Source organism: Hyperoodon ampullatus (assembly GCF_949752795.1).
Source record: "Hyperoodon ampullatus genome assembly, chromosome: 2".
Taxonomy (NCBI): Eukaryota; Metazoa; Chordata; class Mammalia; order Artiodactyla; family Ziphiidae; genus Hyperoodon; species Hyperoodon ampullatus.
The window spans coordinates 84,243,983-84,263,341 of NC_136915.1; the positions used below are offsets into that span (position 1 = coordinate 84,243,983).

At 34.1% G+C, this 19,359-nt stretch overlaps 1 protein-coding gene across 3 annotated transcripts in view; it reads right to left on the reverse strand.

Moving 5' to 3' along the window:
• ARHGAP29 (Rho GTPase activating protein 29) overlaps nt 1-19,359 on the reverse strand; it is a gene marked incomplete at its 5' end in the record, with an annotated part of 57,875 nt that overhangs the window by 14,653 nt on the left and 23,863 nt on the right. For 2 of the 3 annotated variants that reach the window (XM_079698577.1, XM_079698576.1), the window contains 10 exons: nt 89-228; nt 771-928; nt 13,024-13,161; nt 13,915-14,103; nt 14,306-14,386; nt 14,498-14,608; nt 15,032-15,096; nt 15,998-16,135; nt 16,558-16,606; nt 18,976-19,048. In XM_079698577.1, the coding sequence (XP_079554703.1) occupies nt 89-228; nt 771-928; nt 13,024-13,161; nt 13,915-14,103; nt 14,306-14,386; nt 14,498-14,608; nt 15,032-15,096; nt 15,998-16,135; nt 16,558-16,606; nt 18,976-19,048 (1,142 nt within the window). The remainder of the gene's footprint in view (nt 1-88; nt 229-770; nt 929-13,023; nt 13,162-13,914; nt 14,104-14,305; nt 14,387-14,497; nt 14,609-15,031; nt 15,097-15,997; nt 16,136-16,557; nt 16,607-18,975; nt 19,049-19,359) is intronic. The other variant, XM_079698578.1, reaches the window with a different exon arrangement.

Consider the following 19,359-nt stretch of genomic DNA (forward strand, 5'->3'; position numbering starts at 1 on the left):
AAATTCCAGAGCTGCAATTCATGTAATGATCACATTTAAACAATTTGATCTTTCATAAATTAGTGCTCTCTTTAATGTGAAACACTACCTGATATGTCTGCACTGTTAGAGCATCTGTCCTCTTCAATCTTATTAGAGTTGTCAGGAAGGCGCACAACATCTTCTAAAGAGTCGGAAGGTCCATATCCAGAAGTGTGAGGGGTATTTGTTAACTGTTTATTTACATTCCTAAGAAAACCCAAATAAAACTCATCATTCAGAAGCATGACTACTTTATTCTATTTTCAGGAAAATCTGTTAATTTAATGAACAGAGTAATTAAATTAACTAAATATTAGGAACAAACCATATTATACTGTTGAACTTCTTAAAAGAGATGTGAATAAAACTTATTAATCATTTGTATTTATTATAGCTGAAACACAGAAAAGAATAGCAAAAATACAGTCCATTTTTCATATCATGGTTAAACTCTTCTGGTACAACCTGTGTGGAAAATGTAGGTTGTTAAGTTTGTGGACATTCGAAATTGATATGACCATGATTTGCCATTCTCAAAGGATTTCTAAATCTCAAAGAACTGAGCTCTGTGTTAAAATGGAAAACTTTACTCTTAAGTGAGTCACATCTTAAATAATATTTTTAAAATTCAGAAGGTTTTAAAGTCAATTCTACCAGTGTTAGAAAAAAACATCACCTGACACCAGATAGGAAACTTAGCAGTAAAGGTTTTATGCCTTGAAATAATTTCACCTAACATTAATTCTCACCCATCAACTTTTTCTTCCTCAGCTGAATTCGTGGCCCTGACAAACTCACTGTACTCCTGGCCTGGGTCATAGAGTTTGGCACCATCACAGAGAGACTGTAAATTGTTCGCGAGGGAGGCAGCCCGCAGGTGTTGCATCTGGAAGAGGTTAACTGTTACCTGTGGGAACAGATAGAAACAAAAGGCAACGTAACTCACGTTATAGAGAATGCTACATAAATACATATTTATTTCAAGTGACAGCACCAAGAAAAAGGTCACACAGTGAAGAGCTCAACAGTGAATCTCCTCGAGAGCACACTATGTTGCCTGACTCAGTACCAGGTCTAAATCAGAAAAAAAAAAAAAAGAAAGTTTTAATCCAATATCTAAGAGCAATCATTTCTGGCAAAACTGGCTTTAATCTGAAATGTTTAAAAGCACAACCTCATGTCCCTAATGGTTCACAATTTTAGGAGACAGATATGTTTTTGAGGATCCCCAGCTCTGTACTGATGGTATGACCACAACTGTCTAAACTGAAAAACATGGGGAAAAATATTCCAATCAGAACACTGTTATTTTGACTTTCACTTCTTCAATCCTTTACAAATAGAAATGCTTTATACTTATAATGTGTCCTACAGTGCTCAGTTTTTATAATTAGGTACTATCCTGAGTCTCTTCAAAATACATTATTCCACTGAGTTTCTACAAATGCCTAAATATACTGTCACTACTGCCACTTATAGTAACAACAATAGCAGCTGGAGCGTGCTTACAATATGCCAGATTCATTCTGAGAGCTGTACATGACTTAACTACTCTCATGTTCACAGAAACCCAGGTTTTGGATATACTACGGCAAATAAACAGATGAGATCCCAGCCCTCATAAGAGTCTGCATTTTCCTGAGGGTGGTGTTGGAGAGAGAGGACAAACTAAGTAAATAAGATTATTTCTGGTACTGAAAACTGCTAAGAATACGATATAATATTGTCAGGTTATGGAATATGACCAGGTATATGCTTGCAGAAGGGTACTTTTTTTTTTTTTTTTTTTTGCGGTACGCGGGCCTCTCACTGCTGTGGCCTCTCCCGTTGCGGAGCACAGGCTCCGGACGCGCAGGCTCAGCGGCCATGGCTCACAGGCCCAGCCACTCCGCGGCATGCGGGATCCTCCCGGACTGGGGCACGAACCCGTGTCCCCTGCATCGGCAGGCGGACTCTCAGCCATTGCGCCACCAGGGAAGCCCCAAAAGGGTACTTTTGACATGACAGTTTGGTGAAGGACTCTCTGAAGAGGTAACATCTGAACTGAGACCTGATATAAGAAAGAGCCAGTGTGAAGTTTCAGGGAGAAGACCAATCCAGATAAACGGAAGAGGTAGTGCAAAGATCCTACGGCAAAAGTGAGTAAGAAAGAACTTGTCATGCTCAAGAAACAGTTGAAAGGTCAGTGTGGCAATTCAGTTTGAGATGAAGCCAGAAGGGGAAGATGTAATCTAAACCAAGGTAAGGGGTCTGGATTTAAGTACAACTGAAGGAAGCCAGTGGAAGGTTTTAAAAGGGTGTTAAGAGCTATAACATGATCTGATTTATTTTTCTAAATGCCACTCCGGCTCCTGTGTGGGAAATGTTAATGAATGCCAAATTTCAACTGGCTTAATGTTATTTCAAAGACTGCCATGTTTCCTCTTTCATCTCTCTTGATTATACCAGATGATATGTTGAACTTCTGATTAGCCTCTAAGTCCTTTCCAAGATAGACAGGCATTCTCCAAGGATAACTAAGAGTCAGCATAAATAGTATTTGAAAAGTGCACATAAATGAATAGCTTGTTTGTGGCCTCTTTCAAGGAACATAGGAAATTCAAACTGTGGATGGTGAAGTTTAAGTCCAGCAATTAGCTACAATCAGGGAATTCTCCAGTTAATGGTAAACTGAACTTACTCTCTTGAGTAAAGGTAACTAACTGTATGTTGATTTTTAATACTTTTTAATAAGCTCTAGGAATCTAGTTAGAAACACCAATAATTCAAAAAGCCAAATGAATATACTGGCATAATTGCTCATCTGCTGAATGTTTGTCTCTGGGTACTTATTAATAATAAAGACTTAAGCAATAATATATACTGGAAGCCCAATCTTAAAATCTCTTTTCCCTAAATGATTCAGCCTTCTCCCTCACCTAACAGAAATGCTAAAGACTGAGGTCCCCATGGGGTAGATCCTACAGGACTTGCTGGGCATCTTAATTGGGGTGGCTCATGGGTACCTCAAAAACCATCATGCTTCTAAGATCTTTTTGTCCCCCAATCCCTTCCTGAGTCAGGGACTTGGTCCTTTTCTTCTAGGTCCCCAATGTGTAGCACAGTGTCCTAAGTGCTTCATAAAGGGGAAATAACCAAATGAATAGTAGTAGAATGTGTTATCAGTCAAGGTCATACTGAAATTCTGCACATTTCCTGGTACTGCTAATTCAAGCACATAGGACTTCCAACTCTATGCCCAGCTTTTGTCACCTACATCTAATTTTTAGCTATTCCATGGGCACATAGATTAGCACACATTTTTCTGACAGTTGTTGAAACAGAATATGCCATAATATCAAATCAATGGGAACAGATTCTCCCATATAGATTAGCAATAATCTAAAAATTAATTTTTGTTCAATATAATTTTCTATCCTATATTTTTAAAAAGATAAATTTTTCTTGAATACTCTTTAAAACAAAAGGAAAAACTCTTGTGCTAATGTTTCCCATTCTTCAAAGCCCATTGATTTGATTAGGTCTTTAGTGACTGACTTGGTAATTTCTCCTTCCTCTCACTTAGTAATGTAATTATGATCTACATCCCATAGCCTTCAATACTTCATAATTCAAGACAATTTTGAATATTCAGGAGTAATTCTTGATGTTCATGACATAACTTACAATTTTGCTGGGACATGAAACTGATTTGTGTATCTTTCTTAAGACAGTGAGTGAATATAACTGTGCCTAGCATCTTTACATCTCAAATAATTTTGTTTTCTCTGCAATGATATACACAATAACATATCCTAGAGTGAAAATAAAATTCTTTTAAAAACAATTTGAGAGATGGTGTTGCAAAATAAGTCACCAAAATCCCCTAATTCTCCTGCTTTGATGGAGAAGAAAACATAAAGAAATCTGAGAAAATTATGGCTCTTACCGGGGAAAAAACACCAATATTCAAGAACTCAATGTTGGATTTGGATCTTCATGTGAATAATGCCATACGGAATAAGTAAAACTGATTAAACTGGTTCAAAAGAATTCCAGCTAGTAAGAAATTCTGCTCACAAATATATAGAGAGAAATTTTCTATAAACTGTCTCTATACATTACATGTTGTAGTGATTTTCAGCAGTTTGGGGATTTGTTCAAGTTTGGGGAACTTTAACCTCGAAGTCTACTTCATACACTGATATGTACTGTTCTCCAATTTTTCAGATGTATTCATTCTCTCCCCCTAAATAAATGCTGAACTCCTTGAGGGCAGGCATCCGTCTTACATTTCTTTTAAATAAATAGTAGGCATTAATAAATACAGATGTTATATACAAAATTAGGTAACTTCTTGTTTATATCACATCAAATTAAAAGAAATCATAATTGTTGGATCACCAAATAACATCACTTTTTAGGAGGGAGGTAGACAAACAAGATTAAGCTTGTGAGAGAACTCAAAACCACGTCACGTGAAGAAAAGTAATCAGATTTGGGGGTGTTTAGCATGGAAAAAAACATCCAGGGAAAGAAGGTAATAACTACCTTTAAATATTTAAAGTACTATCTTGTGGAAGAGGGATTATAGCAGTACAGTACAACTTGAAAGGTCCACAAGAAAACAGATCTTTTTTTAGCTCAATATAAACATCATATTAATTTTGGAGCTGTTCAAATCCAGGCTAAGTAATCATTCAGCAAGATAGCATAGTACTTAGGAGCACAGGCTCTGAAGTTATTCAACCAGGGTCTATCCTAGCTTTACAACTTACATGCTGGGTGACCTTGATATCAAGTTATTTATAACTTCTCTAAACCTGTGTTTCCAAAAAATTTAATGTACAAATACATATTATAGGGGATCTTGTTCAAAATGCAGATTCTGATATCAAAAGTCTAGGCTGAAACCCAAGATTCTGCATTCCTCACAGGCTCCCAAAGGAATGAGAATGTGACTGGTCCAAGGAATATATTTTGAGAAGAAAGGTTTTCTAAGCTTCAGTTTCCTCATCAGTAAAATGGAGCTTAAAACAACTGTTTTTACCTAGTAGGACTCTGTGAAAATTAAATGTGTTAATGAAAGCAAAGAGCTTAAGGCACTGGCAAGCACATAATCTTAGCTATCATTAGCTACTGTTTGAGGTGAAAAGGACTTGTTAAAGGTAAAAGATTGGCTTAAATAATTTATGTGGGAATTTTGGATCCTGGGATTTTGTAATTCTTTTAAATAATTTTACTAAAATTGATTCTGTAAATTAACCACATATTAATTAATCAGAATTTGATAAATAAATGAAATACAATTTTAAACACCCAGAAACATTTTAAGGAAGACTTCTGATTCAGATGGAATAAGCTCACTTCCCACAGTCTCTCAATGAATTTTCCTAAAAACGCTTGACAGAATGCATGGATTAGCTAGCTGAGGGCTCTGAAAAGTAAATGGTAGCAGGTAGACTGTGGAAATAAACTACAAATCAAGGTATGACCAATTAGTGGTATGCTTCCTGTTATTTTTTTTCTGCTACTGTGTTTCCCAGTTAGTACACAGCTCCTACTCAAATAAATGTGACTGAAAGAGTGGGGGAAATCCTTTGGTTTCTTTTGTATGTTTGTTTTCTCTCCTGCCCCAGCCCCCATGCAAGCCCCAAGCCCTAAGATGAAGTCCTGTGGCAGTGTCAGTGATGGCAGTAGCAACAGAACAGACATCTAAAACTCTTCTCTATAAGCAGAGGGGAATTCTCTATAAGTAGATGAACTGTGGTCTGAAGAGTGAGGGATCTGAAATTCCTGTTTTTTCTTTCTCTTTATCCTTCCCCTACTTAGCTCTTAAAGCAACAGACTAGGTTGACTACAGTTTCCCAGCCAGAAGACCTAGAAGGGAGCCCTTAGGAGTTGAAGAGTGAACCTTGCTAGATAAAATGCCTGCAAAACTTTTTAAGAATCAACATTCAATGTAGGTTATAAAGAAAACCCAGAGTCATATAAGGTAATATTGCAAATGTCTAGGATATCATCCAAAACTACTTGCCACACAAAGAACCAGGAAAATCTCAGTGACTCACAAGAGAAAAGATAATAAACAGATACCAACCCTGAGATGACCCAGCTATTTGAATTATCAGATAAAGACTTTAAAGCAGATATTATAATGGTTTCAAGAAATAAGGGCCAACAATATTAAAACGTGGAAAGACTTAAGTCTCAGCAGAGAATTGGAAGATATAAAAAAGAAATGAGGAAATTTTACTACTGAAAAATATAATATCCAAAACAAAAAATTTACTGGATTGACTGTATAAAAAATGGAGATAACAAAGGAAAGAGTCAGTGAACTTGAAGCTAGACCAGTAGAACAAGAGGAAAAAAAGATTGGGGGAAAAAAAGGTCCCACATTCCTGTGGGATAATAACAAAAGGTCTGACATTTGAGTCTTTAGAGTCTTAGAGGAAGAGGGGAGCATGTTACAAAAAAATATTTGAAAAAAAAATAGCCAAAAACTTCCCAAATATTGCGAAAGTTAAAACGTGCAGATTCGAGAAGTTAAGGGAATCCCAAATAGGAGAAACTCAACAAAATCCACACCCAAATACATTGTAATCAAACTGTTGAAACCCAAAGATAAAGAAAAAATTTTGCAAGCAGCCAAAAAAACCAAACCAAACCAAACCAAACCAAAAAACAAAAAACAATGCATGCCACATAGGGGAACACTGATTCAAATGACTGTAGATTTCTCATTGGAAACTATGGATGCCAGAAGGCAGTGGAATAACATTTTTAAAGTGTTGAAAGAAAAGAACCAAATTCTATAACCAGTGAAAATATCCTTCTGGAATGAAGAAGAGTAAAGACATTCTCAGATGAAAGACAACCAAGAGCATTCATCACCAAAAGACCAACTATAAAAGAAATGGGAAAGGAAGTTCTTTAGACAAAAGAGAAATAATACCACAGAGAAGATGGAACTTTGGAGTGAAAGAATAATAACAGAAATGGTAAATATCTGGGTAAATGTAAAGACTATTTTTCTTCTCTTCTCTAAAATATGAGACTTTTGAAAACAAAAATTATAAGATTGTCTGGTGAGGTTTTCAATGTACATAGATGTAATATACATATATCAAGCACAACCCAAAATGAGTAAAGGAACTTATATGGTGGTATAGTTTTTACATTCCACTTGAACTTGGTAAAATATTAGTTCTAAGTAGACTGAAAAGTTCATATATATCTATATATATCTATATATATCTAGTGCAACCATTTAAACAAAAAACACTATACAAACAGATATAATCAAAGACCCAATAGATAAATTAAAATGTATACAAGAGATAAATTAAAATTTAGATAATCCTTTTAGATAAATTAAAATATAATTCTAATATATAACTAAAACAGATTAAATCTTTAATAGATAAATAGATGAATTAAAATGTAATTCTAAAAAATTTTCAATTTATACAAAATAAGGCAGCAAAAGGGAAATAGATGAAGGGAAACATAAGGTACAAATAGAAAACAAATAAAAAATAGTAAGCCTAAATCTGAACATATATTTACATTAAATATAAATGGTCTAAACATTTCACTTAAAAGATAGAGATCATCAAAATAGATTTTTAAAAAATCAACACTGAAAAATATGCTATATAAGAACTTCATTTAAAATATAGTGATTAAAAGTAAACAAATGGAAAAGATGTACCATACTAAAAATAATAAAAAGAAAACTTAAATACTTCTATCAATATTAAATAATGTAGACTAAAAGGCAAGGAAAATTACCAGGATAAAAAGAGACATTTCATAAAGATAAAAGGATCAATTCACCAAGAAAATATAACAATCATTAATATGTAAGCAACTGAGAGATTCAAAATATATAAAGCAAAAACTGATAGAATTAAAAATGTACAGTATATTGAAAACTTCGAAACTCCTTTCTCAATAATTGACATAAATAAAAAGTAAATCATCAAGGATATAGAAGTAATAAATAATACCATAAACCAAAAGGAACTAATTGACATTTACAGAATACTCCAGCCAACAACAGTAGAACACACATTCTTTCAAGTGCACACACATAGAACAGGCACCAAGATAGACTATATCCTGGGTCATAAAGCAAACCATAACAAATTTAAGAGAATTAAAAATCACAGAAATTATTTCTTTCACCATAACAGAATTAAACTAGAAATCAATATCAGGAAGATACCCAGAAAATCCTCAAATAATTAGAAATTAAATAACAAGCTTCTACAATATCCACAGGTAAAATATGAAGTTTCAAGGGAAATTAGAAAATATTTTGAACTGTATAAAAATGGAAGTACAAATTCAAACTTTGTGGGATGTAGATAAGTAGTGCTTAGAGGGAAATTTAAATCATTAAATATTTGTATTAAAAAGGCAGAGGTCTTGATGAAACCTAAGCTTCTACCTTTAAGAAACTAAAAAGAATAGCAAAATAAACACAAAGCAAGCAGAAACAATAAAAAGCAGAAATAAAAATTTAAAAAGACGAGAGAAAAACCAATGAAATCTAAAGCTGTTTCTCAGAAAAGATCAATGAAATTTATAAACCTGTAGCCAGACTAACCAGAGAGAGAGGAAGTAAGGGAGAAGGGACAAATTACCAAAATCAGGAATGAAAGAAAGGATATCACTACAGCCCACTGAGTCACTGAAAGGATAAGAGTTATGAACAACTCTATGCACATAAATACAACAACTTAGATGAAAGGGAGGGACCTAATTCCACAAAATACCAAAATTCACCTAAAAAGAAATAACTAACTCAAATAGGCTTATATCAAAAGAAATTGAATACATAGTGAAAGATCTTCCAAAAATGAAAACTCCAAGCCGAGATGCTTTCACCAGGGAATGCCACCAAACATTTAAAGAAATAACACCAATTCTACACAATCTCTTCCAGAAAACAGAATAGGAAGGAGCATTTCCCAACTTATTTTATGAGGCCAAAATTATCGACTCCAAAACCAGACAAAGGCAGTATAAGAAAAAAACTAAACTAAACAAAAACATAATACAAGTATCTTTCATTGACAGAGAAGAAAAAAAATACTCAACAAAATATTAGCAAATTGAATCCAGCAATACAGAAAAGGAACAATGCATCATAACCAAGAGCAGCTTATCCCAAGAATGCAAGGCTAGATGAACACTCAAATATCAAATGTAATCCATCATATTAAGAGACTGAAGAAGAAAAATTATATTATCACATCAGTCAAATGATGCAAAAAAAACCCTCATTTGATAAGATCCAAGATCTTCATGATAAAATTCTCAGCAAACTAGAAAAAGGGGAAATTCTTTAACATGATAAAAGGTATCTTTAAAAAAACTTACAGCTATCATCATGTTTAATGGTGAGAGACTGTTTTCTTCCTAAGATCAAGAATAAGGCAAAGATGTCTTTTCTCACACTCCTATTCAACAATGAACTGTAAGTCCCAGCCAGGGCAATAAGGAAAAAGAAAAAAAGGAATAGTTTGAAAGAAAGAAAGAAAACTGTCCCTCTTTGCAGACAACGTGATTTTTTATGTAGAAAACCCCAATGATTCTGCAAAAAACATTCCTAGAACTAATAAGTGAGTTTATAGCAAGGTTGCAAGATACAAAATCAACATACAAAAATCATTTGTATTTCTCAACACTAACAATGAATAAGTGAATTTGAAATTAAATAAGTGTGTGTATGTATATATGCATAGATACATATACACATAAATCATGTATTTATTTATATCAATCATATTCACAACAGACCCCCAAATAAACACTTACATACATAAGCTTAAATCTAACATAACATGGGAAAGACTTACATGTTAAAAACTACAACATGCTGATTAAAACTATCATTTACCTAAATAAATGGAGACACAAACTGTGTTCATGGATTGGAAACTCATAGTTAAGATGCTATGTATATAGTCAATTCTCCCTAATCTGATTAAGATTTAACACAATTCCAATCAAAATGTTAGCAAGATTTTTTTGTAGATACAGACAAGCTGATTCTAACATTTTTATGAAAGCCAAAGTATCTGAAACACTCAAAACGATTCTGAAAAGAATAAAGTTGGAAGACTCACAGTACTTGATTTTAAGACTTGCTAGACAACACCATTAATCAACCTAGTAGTGTTTTGACAAAACGACAGACACACATATATATATATATATATATCCATGGAACAAAATAGAGAAACTAGAAATTGAACTACAGAAACGTGGTCAATTGATTTTTGACAAAGATGCAAAGGCAATTCAATGGCGATGGCACAGTGTCTTCAACAAACAGTATTGGAACAAGTGGACATCTGTATTAATCATGTTTTTTTTTAATTTTCTGTATTTTATGATGGTTTTTTTTGTTGTTTTGTTTTGTTTTGTTTGCGATACGCGGGCCTCTCACTGTTGTGGCCTCTCCCATTGCGGAGCACAGGCTCCGGATGCGCAGGCTCAGCGGCCATGGCTCACGGGCTCAGTCGCTCCGCGGCATGTGGGATCTTCCTGGACCGGGGCACGAACCCGTGTCCCCTGCATTGGCAGGCGGACTCTCAACCACTGCGCCACCAGGGAAGCCCTTATGATGTTTTAATATCTTAAAAAGCTTGCTGCTGGGGAGAGACTGCTCCTCCCAATGCTAGCCAATTCTTAGCCGGGGAACATGCATGTCTTTCATATGCAACTCCAACCATCTCTATCTAACTCTCACACACCAAGCCAATATTTCCCCTTGCCCTAAGTCATCCCAGGGCCAGGTACCAAGCAATTGCAGGCCATCCCTATTCCCCAAAGCCCACTGAAATTACACAAACTAGCCAATCCTTTATTGCTTATCCTGTCCTACCTTGCCTTTCCCCAGAAACCCCAATAAAGGCTTTATACTCAACTCTCCCCTCACTCCTGCTTCTGCTTCACCAAACCTGGTACCTTTATGGCCCTGTGTGGCATAGTGTGTTCCCTTCTCTCAGGAAATCGAAGTAATTCATTTTTCAATGACATTGACCTCTCCACGTCAACATTCAGTCACCTCTATAAATTAAAGTCCCGTGGGTATAATTTTAATACAACATCCATATGCAAAAATTGAATTTCAACCTGTACTTCACACCTTATAAAAAAATTAACTTAAAATGGATCATTTCTCAATGTCAAACTATAAAAGTTTTAGTAGAAAACATAGAAGTCTTTGCGATCTTGGGTTAGATGAAGCACTCTTAGATATAATACCAAAAGCATGACCCATAAAGGAAGAAATTAAGTTAGACTTAATTTCTTAAAACTTTCTGCTCCCTGAAGGACACTGCTGAAAGAATAAAGATATGCTTCAGACTGGAAGCCAATATATGCCAGGTCAACAATAAGAAAACAAACAACTCAATCCAAAAGAATAGGCAAAACACAGATGGCAAACAAGCCGCTTAAAAGATGCTCAATATCATAAGTCATTCTAAAATACACAAATTAAAATCACTACCTAAGAACAGCAATAATATAAAAACAACAACTGACAAGTGTTGTCAAGGATGCAGAACAACTGGAACTCTCATACATTGCTGGTTAGAATGAAAAATGTTATGGCTACACTGGAAAACAGTCTGGCAATTTCTTATAAAGTTAAACAGACATTTACCATACCACCCATTAATCTCACTCCTAGGTATTCACCCCAGAAATGTGAAAACTTATAGTCACACAAAAAACTGTAAATAAGTATTTTTAGTAGCTCTATTCTTAATCACCCCAAACTGGAAACAATGCAATTGTCCAACAGGTGAATGGATAAACACTGTGGTACATTCATATAGTGGACTATAACTCAGCAATAAAAAGAAATCAACTATTGATACATACATAACATTGATGAATCTCAAAAGCATTATGCTGAGTAAAGAAGCCAATCTCCAAAAGATACATACTATGATCGCATTTATATGACATTGTGGAAAAGACCAAACTACAGAGATGGAGAACAGATCAATACTTGCCAGGGATTGATAAGGGATGGGTGGAGAGTTTGACTACAAAAGGTCAGCATGAAGAAATTTTTTTGGAGTGATGGAATTGTTCTGAATCCTGACTGTGACAGTAGTGGTTACACAAATTTATGTATGTGTTAAAACTCGTGAAATGTACACCGAAAAAAGGTACAGTCATTCCTCAGTATCTGAGGGGAATTGTTTCCAGGACCACCCATGAATACCAAAATCCACAGATGTGCAAGTCCCTTTTATAAAATAGCATATCATTTGCATATATATTACGCACAACCTCCTGTATACTTTAAGTCATCTCTAGGTTATTTATAATACCTAATGCAATGTAAATGCTATGTAAATAGCTGTAAATACAATGTAAATGATATGTAAATAGTTACCAGCGCAGGACAAATTCAAGTTTTGCTGTTTGGAAGTTTCTGGAAAATTGTTCCCCCTGAATATTCTCAATCCATGGTTGGTTGAATCCACTGATGTAGAACCCGTGGATACAGCGGGCTGACTGTATTTTGCACATACATTTTAAAAATAAAAACCATGGTACAGAGGCAAATGAAAACACTTGAGAACAGGATGCTTTGTCTTCAAATAAACCATTGGGTTCAATTTCAATATTTAGTTTACTCAAATTTTGAAGAAAGATCTCATACTGCTTATAGAAGTTCCAGGTATTAAATCCATTTTGTCAACCAAGCCAAGAAAGACAGTGACATAGAGGCAATTTCAAACTCTCAGACTTCAGTTTTAACAGAACAAATCATCAATCCATGGAGTGGAGAACCAGATAAAAAAAATGAAACTCAAACCACATACCAGTATTAAAAACTGAGAGTTGACTTTTAAAATCTAAACTTTCCATTAATCTCAGAAACTAAATCCCATAAGAATCATGACTCATCAAGCATTCCTCTCCTTTCTTCAGATATATAGACTATTTTTTCCTCTTTAAAATACTGAAGAAATTACTTACAGCTTTAAGGGTAAGATCACACTGGAAAACAAGTTTCCGGAGTTGTGTTAAAATTTCTCTTTTGGTATTTTCTAGATCATTTCGTCTTTCTTCAACATTTGTCACACAAACTTTGTAGAGTTCATTTGCTTCTTCTACCTGCAGGAGTATCAGAGAAAAAAGTGACACTGGTTCACTGAATCTATATTTTAAAACAAATGCTTACTCTAGTAAGGCTCGATTTAAATAATTGAAAAGGCTTATGCATGAACGTTCTGAAATATTCTATATTTTAAGTAGAATATTTCTAAAGAGAAATATTCTGTTTTGGTAAGCAATTCAAGGACACTTGTCTTTTATGAATAGTCAAGTATGATTTACAATTAGTACACTGTTTGTCTATAAAATCAACATCCACTTCTACTTAATAGCCTTTTCTATTTATATTTACCATTTTCTATATAATCTTCTTACACAATTTATCAATTATATTTCATAAATAATACAAAGCTTCGGCCTAGTCTTGCTACCAGGTATTAGAATAAGTACACATATACACACAGTTGCCTAAATGGTGAACTTTCTGAACAATCAAGTAAAAAATATTAAACTACTGCTCTAAGATATATCTTTCACAAACAAACCCCAAAATTCAAAAGATAAGCAAAAATCTCTTAGCATAGTGGCTTTCAAAGTGTGGATCCCCGGAAGCAGCAGCACATGGGCACTTAGAAATGCAGGTTATCTGGGGCCAACCCTAGACCTGCTGAATCAGAAACTCTGGGGATGGGGCCCAGCAGTCTGTTTTAACAAGCCTTCCAGGTGGTCCTAATGCAGGTTAAAGTTTGAGAACCAAAGCCTTAGCAGATTAGTGCTAATTCAATAATAACAAATAACAAAAAAGATGATTACTTTTTGAAGAGCCTCTTCTTCCAGTCTTCGCTTTTTTTCTAGCTGCCTGTTGAGATTTTTTACTAATCCACCACTTGAGCACAGATGCTCCTCTTCTGCACGAAACATGGAAGATTTTGCTTTTTCATATTCATCTTGACGTTGCATGCACAACAATTTTGCCTTTTTAAGAGCAGTCTCTGTTTCAAGCTACACAGAAAAAAAAAGTATTAAATACAGAATAAGAAAAATCCTACTGTACAAGTTTCTTTAGCATATTCAGCAAGATGGTTAAGACTGCATTTTAGATAAACTACAGAGTAAGATATGCATCTTCCCAGGGTAGATGCTTATAGACTGCAGATGATTTTTAGATGTTCACAAATAGATGAAACTTTACTATAATACTAACCATTTTATTTTGTTCCTGTTTCCAAAGTTCTTTTATTTCTTTCCTTTGTTTTTCCATTTCATTTTTCCTCCCAAGTAGAGGCTGGCAAGGGTATTTTTAAAAAAAGAAAGAGAGAAAAAAGCTGTTTTCTAAAGGTATACTGCTGTGTGTTTTTTTTTTTTTTTTAAGTATATTGTACTTATAAATTTTTACCTGCACAAATTTGTTGGCTTGGAGAGCTGCAATTGTTTGTTGTAAAAGGTGACTGCTCTCTATATCATTAAGAAGAGCATTGGTAAATAAAGACTGCAGTGGCATAAACTCCTAGAATTTAAAATTGAAAAGTAAATTTTCCAATAGAAATGTACTAGAGTTCTAGATCCTCCCCACCCCCACTAAACTTCTTCAAAAAGAGAATTTTTAAGCTTAGATTTTTTTCAGAAAAATGACTATTCATAAATATGACCATATGAGAAAAATACTGAAGAAAATTAATGAAGTTATTCTAAACCGCGTTAGCAAAATTAGTAGCTAACAAGATAATCAACATTCATATAAAACTGTGGATTTCCTAGTTTCTTCATAATGGGTATCCTTATAAGTTTAAAAAGATTTTATTTTGTCAGTAAAAAGGTTATGTAGCATGTAAGTTCTTTCCTGTTAAGTACAAAATTTAATCTGATTTTGCAAGGCGCTCATCTGAGTAATCTCTCGGCATAGGACCCTAGTAGTTCACTGATCACTTACCTGTAGTCCAATGTTAGTTCTAGTTGCCTCTGCCAACTTGACAATATTTCTAGTGGACTCCAATTCTGAAAAGGTCAAAGAAGGCATCAGAAGGTAAATTCAACTTATTTTTTCCCCCTCCATACTCTAAAATTATTTGTAATCCCCCAATTAAAAAGTGATCACAAATACTAGTCTGCATCATGATATGAAGTTATGATTCTTAATTGGTAGTACTCATCAAAATCAACTGGGAAACTTTCAAAATGCACTTGATTAGATCTCACTTCTTTGGGGGAATGGGACCTAGGCCTGTGTATTATCTGTTTCTAAGGATATTCAGGTGAATCTGATGGGCATTCCCTATTAAAAGCAAATAATGTAGTGGAAAGAGCATAGGCTTTGGGTAAATTCTATACCCTTCCAGTTACTACTATATGATCTTAGGCAAATCTGCTGACCTTAGGCAAATCCCATCTCATTTGCCTCCACTGTAAAATGGGGATAATAATCTTGTCTTGCCTACTTCTCAGGGTTTTGATAAGGATTAAATGAGATAATGGATGTTGAAAGCATTTTGTCAACTGTAAAACACTGGGAAAATATTATCTATTAAGATTTTCCTTATATGTTTCCATTGCCTTCTGATCCGACAGCTACTGTTGTTTTTGTCTCCTTTAACCATATTATCTGATTGCATTTCTTTTCACCCACTAGAGTATGACTTCTTTAAAGACAAAGACAGTATACTATCTGTCTTGGTGCCCCCAGATCTAGTGGTTGGTCCACATCAATGTTCAATAAGTATATTTACTGTAAGAAGACTCTTTCCTATTTTAAGAAGAGAAAATGGACAATGATTTAATGCACTACAATGAAAGAGCTACTAATTTGGAATCATATTATTTATAGTCTGTAGAACATTAATCACAAACAATTCAGTTCTTACGTTCCAAAGTTAATCAGATGCCCTAAAGGGCAACTCACCCAAGCTCAGCTTCTTTTCAACCCATGAAACTATGTTCTTGGTATATTTTAACCATGTTTTAGCATATGACAAAGCCAATTCTATAGAGTTAGTGTTCTTTAACAGCATGCTGTCTAATTCTATAGGAGAAAAACTTCCTGAAAATAAAAATATCAAGGTAAGTATACATTAAATATGAGCTCGTAACTCTAAACAAAGAAGCATTCATATCCTAAGATGTTCTTCAATGAAAACTGGTTTAAAAATATGTGACAAATTCATAATTAAAGGGTCACAGTTTAAACTGAAAATTAAATTATATTTTTTAATAAATGTGTATTTCTATTATTCATCAAGTTACAAGCCCTATATAATTCTTGATCAGTCTATCATCACATTATCTATCTACTCTAGCAGGTTTTTTTCCTTAAGTTTTACATGTAAAACTTCACATATCATTCATTTCACGTCTGAAATGGATACGTTAGGTTACTAAGCAAGGAGAGATTAAGTAATCCAAAACATTTATCAAAAGTAACTGTAAAAATCTGACTAAAGTTTTAAGTACCTCAAGCATTACCTTTTTCACTGGATGAGTCCACTGATTCCACAGAAACATTTTCAAAAGACTTAAAACATGGAAGAAAACAAATTTAAGATTAGAGCAGAAGATAACAGAACTTGGCTTCAAAATTTTTTCACTCTAATTTGTTACTCTGACATAATTCCTACTAAAGAATTTCAAGCATTTAGAACTCAAAGGGCCTGAGAAGTCTGTTTAAATGCCAGAACATTTAATAAGAATTATATAGCTTTTTACAACAGCAGTTCTCAAGGTCCAAGAATGAATAACCTCATTGTTTACTAACAGCATTAGTTAACATTAATGAATCCATTCAAAACTTTAAATTCTGCAGATCTCAAAAATATTAGTCAGCAAGTTATAGAAGCAATCTAAATAGACTGCTATCTAAATAGAAGACAAAGACCTCTCTCTTTCAGCCATCTTTTACCGTTTCATTATATGATAAGCTGTCTCTGAAGGTCCACTGGACAGCTTAGTGCAGAACTTTCTATGATGATGGAAATGTTCTACATCTGCACTGTCCAGTAAGGTAGCTAATAGCTACATGTAGCTATATGAGCATTTGAAAAGTGGCTAATTTAAATGAGAATTAAAATTTTAATTTAATGAATTACATGTGACAAGTGGCTACCTTATTGAACAGTGCAGGAAAAGGTTATCTACCGAAATTGTGAGAGTTTATATTTAGTTGGGCAATACGGAGTATGAAGGAATTCAATGCAACAGGAATCAAGTAAAACCTGGGTTTGAAGTCAAGCTCTATCACTTAGTAGCTGTATAACACTGAGCTATGTATTTATACTCATTTAACTTTGGTTTGCCCTTCTATAAAATGAGGATAAGAACATTACTTCATAAGACTATTTTAAGGATTAAGATGATGTAGGTTTAGCACAGTGCATGGTTATCTATTAAGCACTATTAAATAAATGGCAACTATTATTTTATTTTTATTTTTTTTATTTGCAATACGCGGGCCTCTCACTGTTGTGGCCTCTCCCGTTGCGGAGCACAGGCTCCGGATGCTCAGGCTCAGCGGCCATGGCTCACGGGCCCAGCCGCTCCGCGGCATGTGGGATCTTCCCGGACCGGGGCACGAACCCATGTCCCCTGCATCGGCAGGCGGACTCTCAACCACTGCACCACCAGGGAAGCCCGGCAACTATTATTTTAAAAGATATTTTTCAAAACTCTTCATTGAACAAAGTAATTTTATTAGTAGTATATCATCATGGATTTTTAGATTTCAATTTCTAGGGTAAATTAAAAACTGCAAAAAGGAAAAAGTATTATCCTATTAAGAATTAATATACATGTGCACAACAGAAGTACACGAATAGGAGATATGATTTACACCTAAAATTTAAATTGTTTAGACCCCTTTAACACTGATATAATGTTTTATTACACCTTCTAAATTAGCAGCAAGCTTGAAAATATGAAATTGAGGAAAAATCATAAATAACAGCAAAATATTTAAAGATCTTAAAATTCTTCATCATTCTGATATGGTTTCTACACTATCCTCCTTTAGTCCTTCAGTCACCAAATGGATGACTTCAGAAGTAGTCACAATTGTTTTCTAAGTACTGTAGTACATATAACAAATGCCTTAAATAGTCATTCATATTTTGTATTATTTAAGAAAGATCTGTAGTTTCTATATTATTTTGATATAATAACAGGTACTTGGCACATTTCCAAATATTTGTTGCAATCCTTTTGGATTCCAATCCTTTTTGGAAATCCTTAACAGGAAATGATCAACATATGTCCCTAATGCAGTTTGTTTAAATACCTTGCATTTGGTGAAAAAATTTTAGTCAAATGAAAATATTACTACTACAATTAGTATAAATCTATAAAGCAATATTCTACAAACATTCCTAATGCTCTTTTATTTCATAGCAATTTTTCTTCCAGTTAGGAATCAGAACCCCGATTCTCTAACATACTTATAAGGATGCTCTCAGGGAGAATTCAGACCTTCAGTTCTGTTAATAAGTGTTTCATGGTAACAAACAAACTGTAGGATGTGTGAAAAGATTAACACCCTCTTTACTTCTTGCATCATTTTTCTACCAGTCTTAAAATCTGCGACAATGTGAGGAAGGAAAAACAGCTATGAATTACTTACTAAAATTTTGGACCATAGACATATAGGTTCATTACATAAGACACTATAAAATTACCAGCTATGCTTTTTAAAAATGATAGTTCCACTTCAAAAGTACAATTAAATTTTTGGTCCAGAAACTGACCATAATTTATCATATTTAAAATGAACTGAGCTGGGTTTTTTTGCTAAACTAAACACCTATCAAAGACTAATGCTGAGATTAAGATTAGGATATTATTAAAATATTAAGTTAAAAATATTAAAATCTTTGCTTTCATACAAACTTGGCCTACCTTACTTTCCCGGGAAACAGGCAGTCGCAATAATGAATCATTGCCTACATCTCCCATGAGGAAGTTTGTTAGGCTATCCAGGGGAATTAAAAAAAAAAAAAGAAATGGAAATAAACAAGTCATGACATTGCTCTGTCACAAGCTTTACATTCAACATGTCATCTAGGTTAAATTTTTTTAAAGTAAGAACCTTAGAAATAAACTGCTAGGAATCTATCCACATAAACCACATAGTCACTTGCAAATGGATGTTGCTTCTAAACAGCTATAAACACCTCCAAATACAGCAGTAAAGCAACACAGAATGTAGCTTTTCTGAAGTTGTGATAATATTTCATGCTGGTTAATACTTTACTTTGCATGTATGTACTGAATTATTGTGAC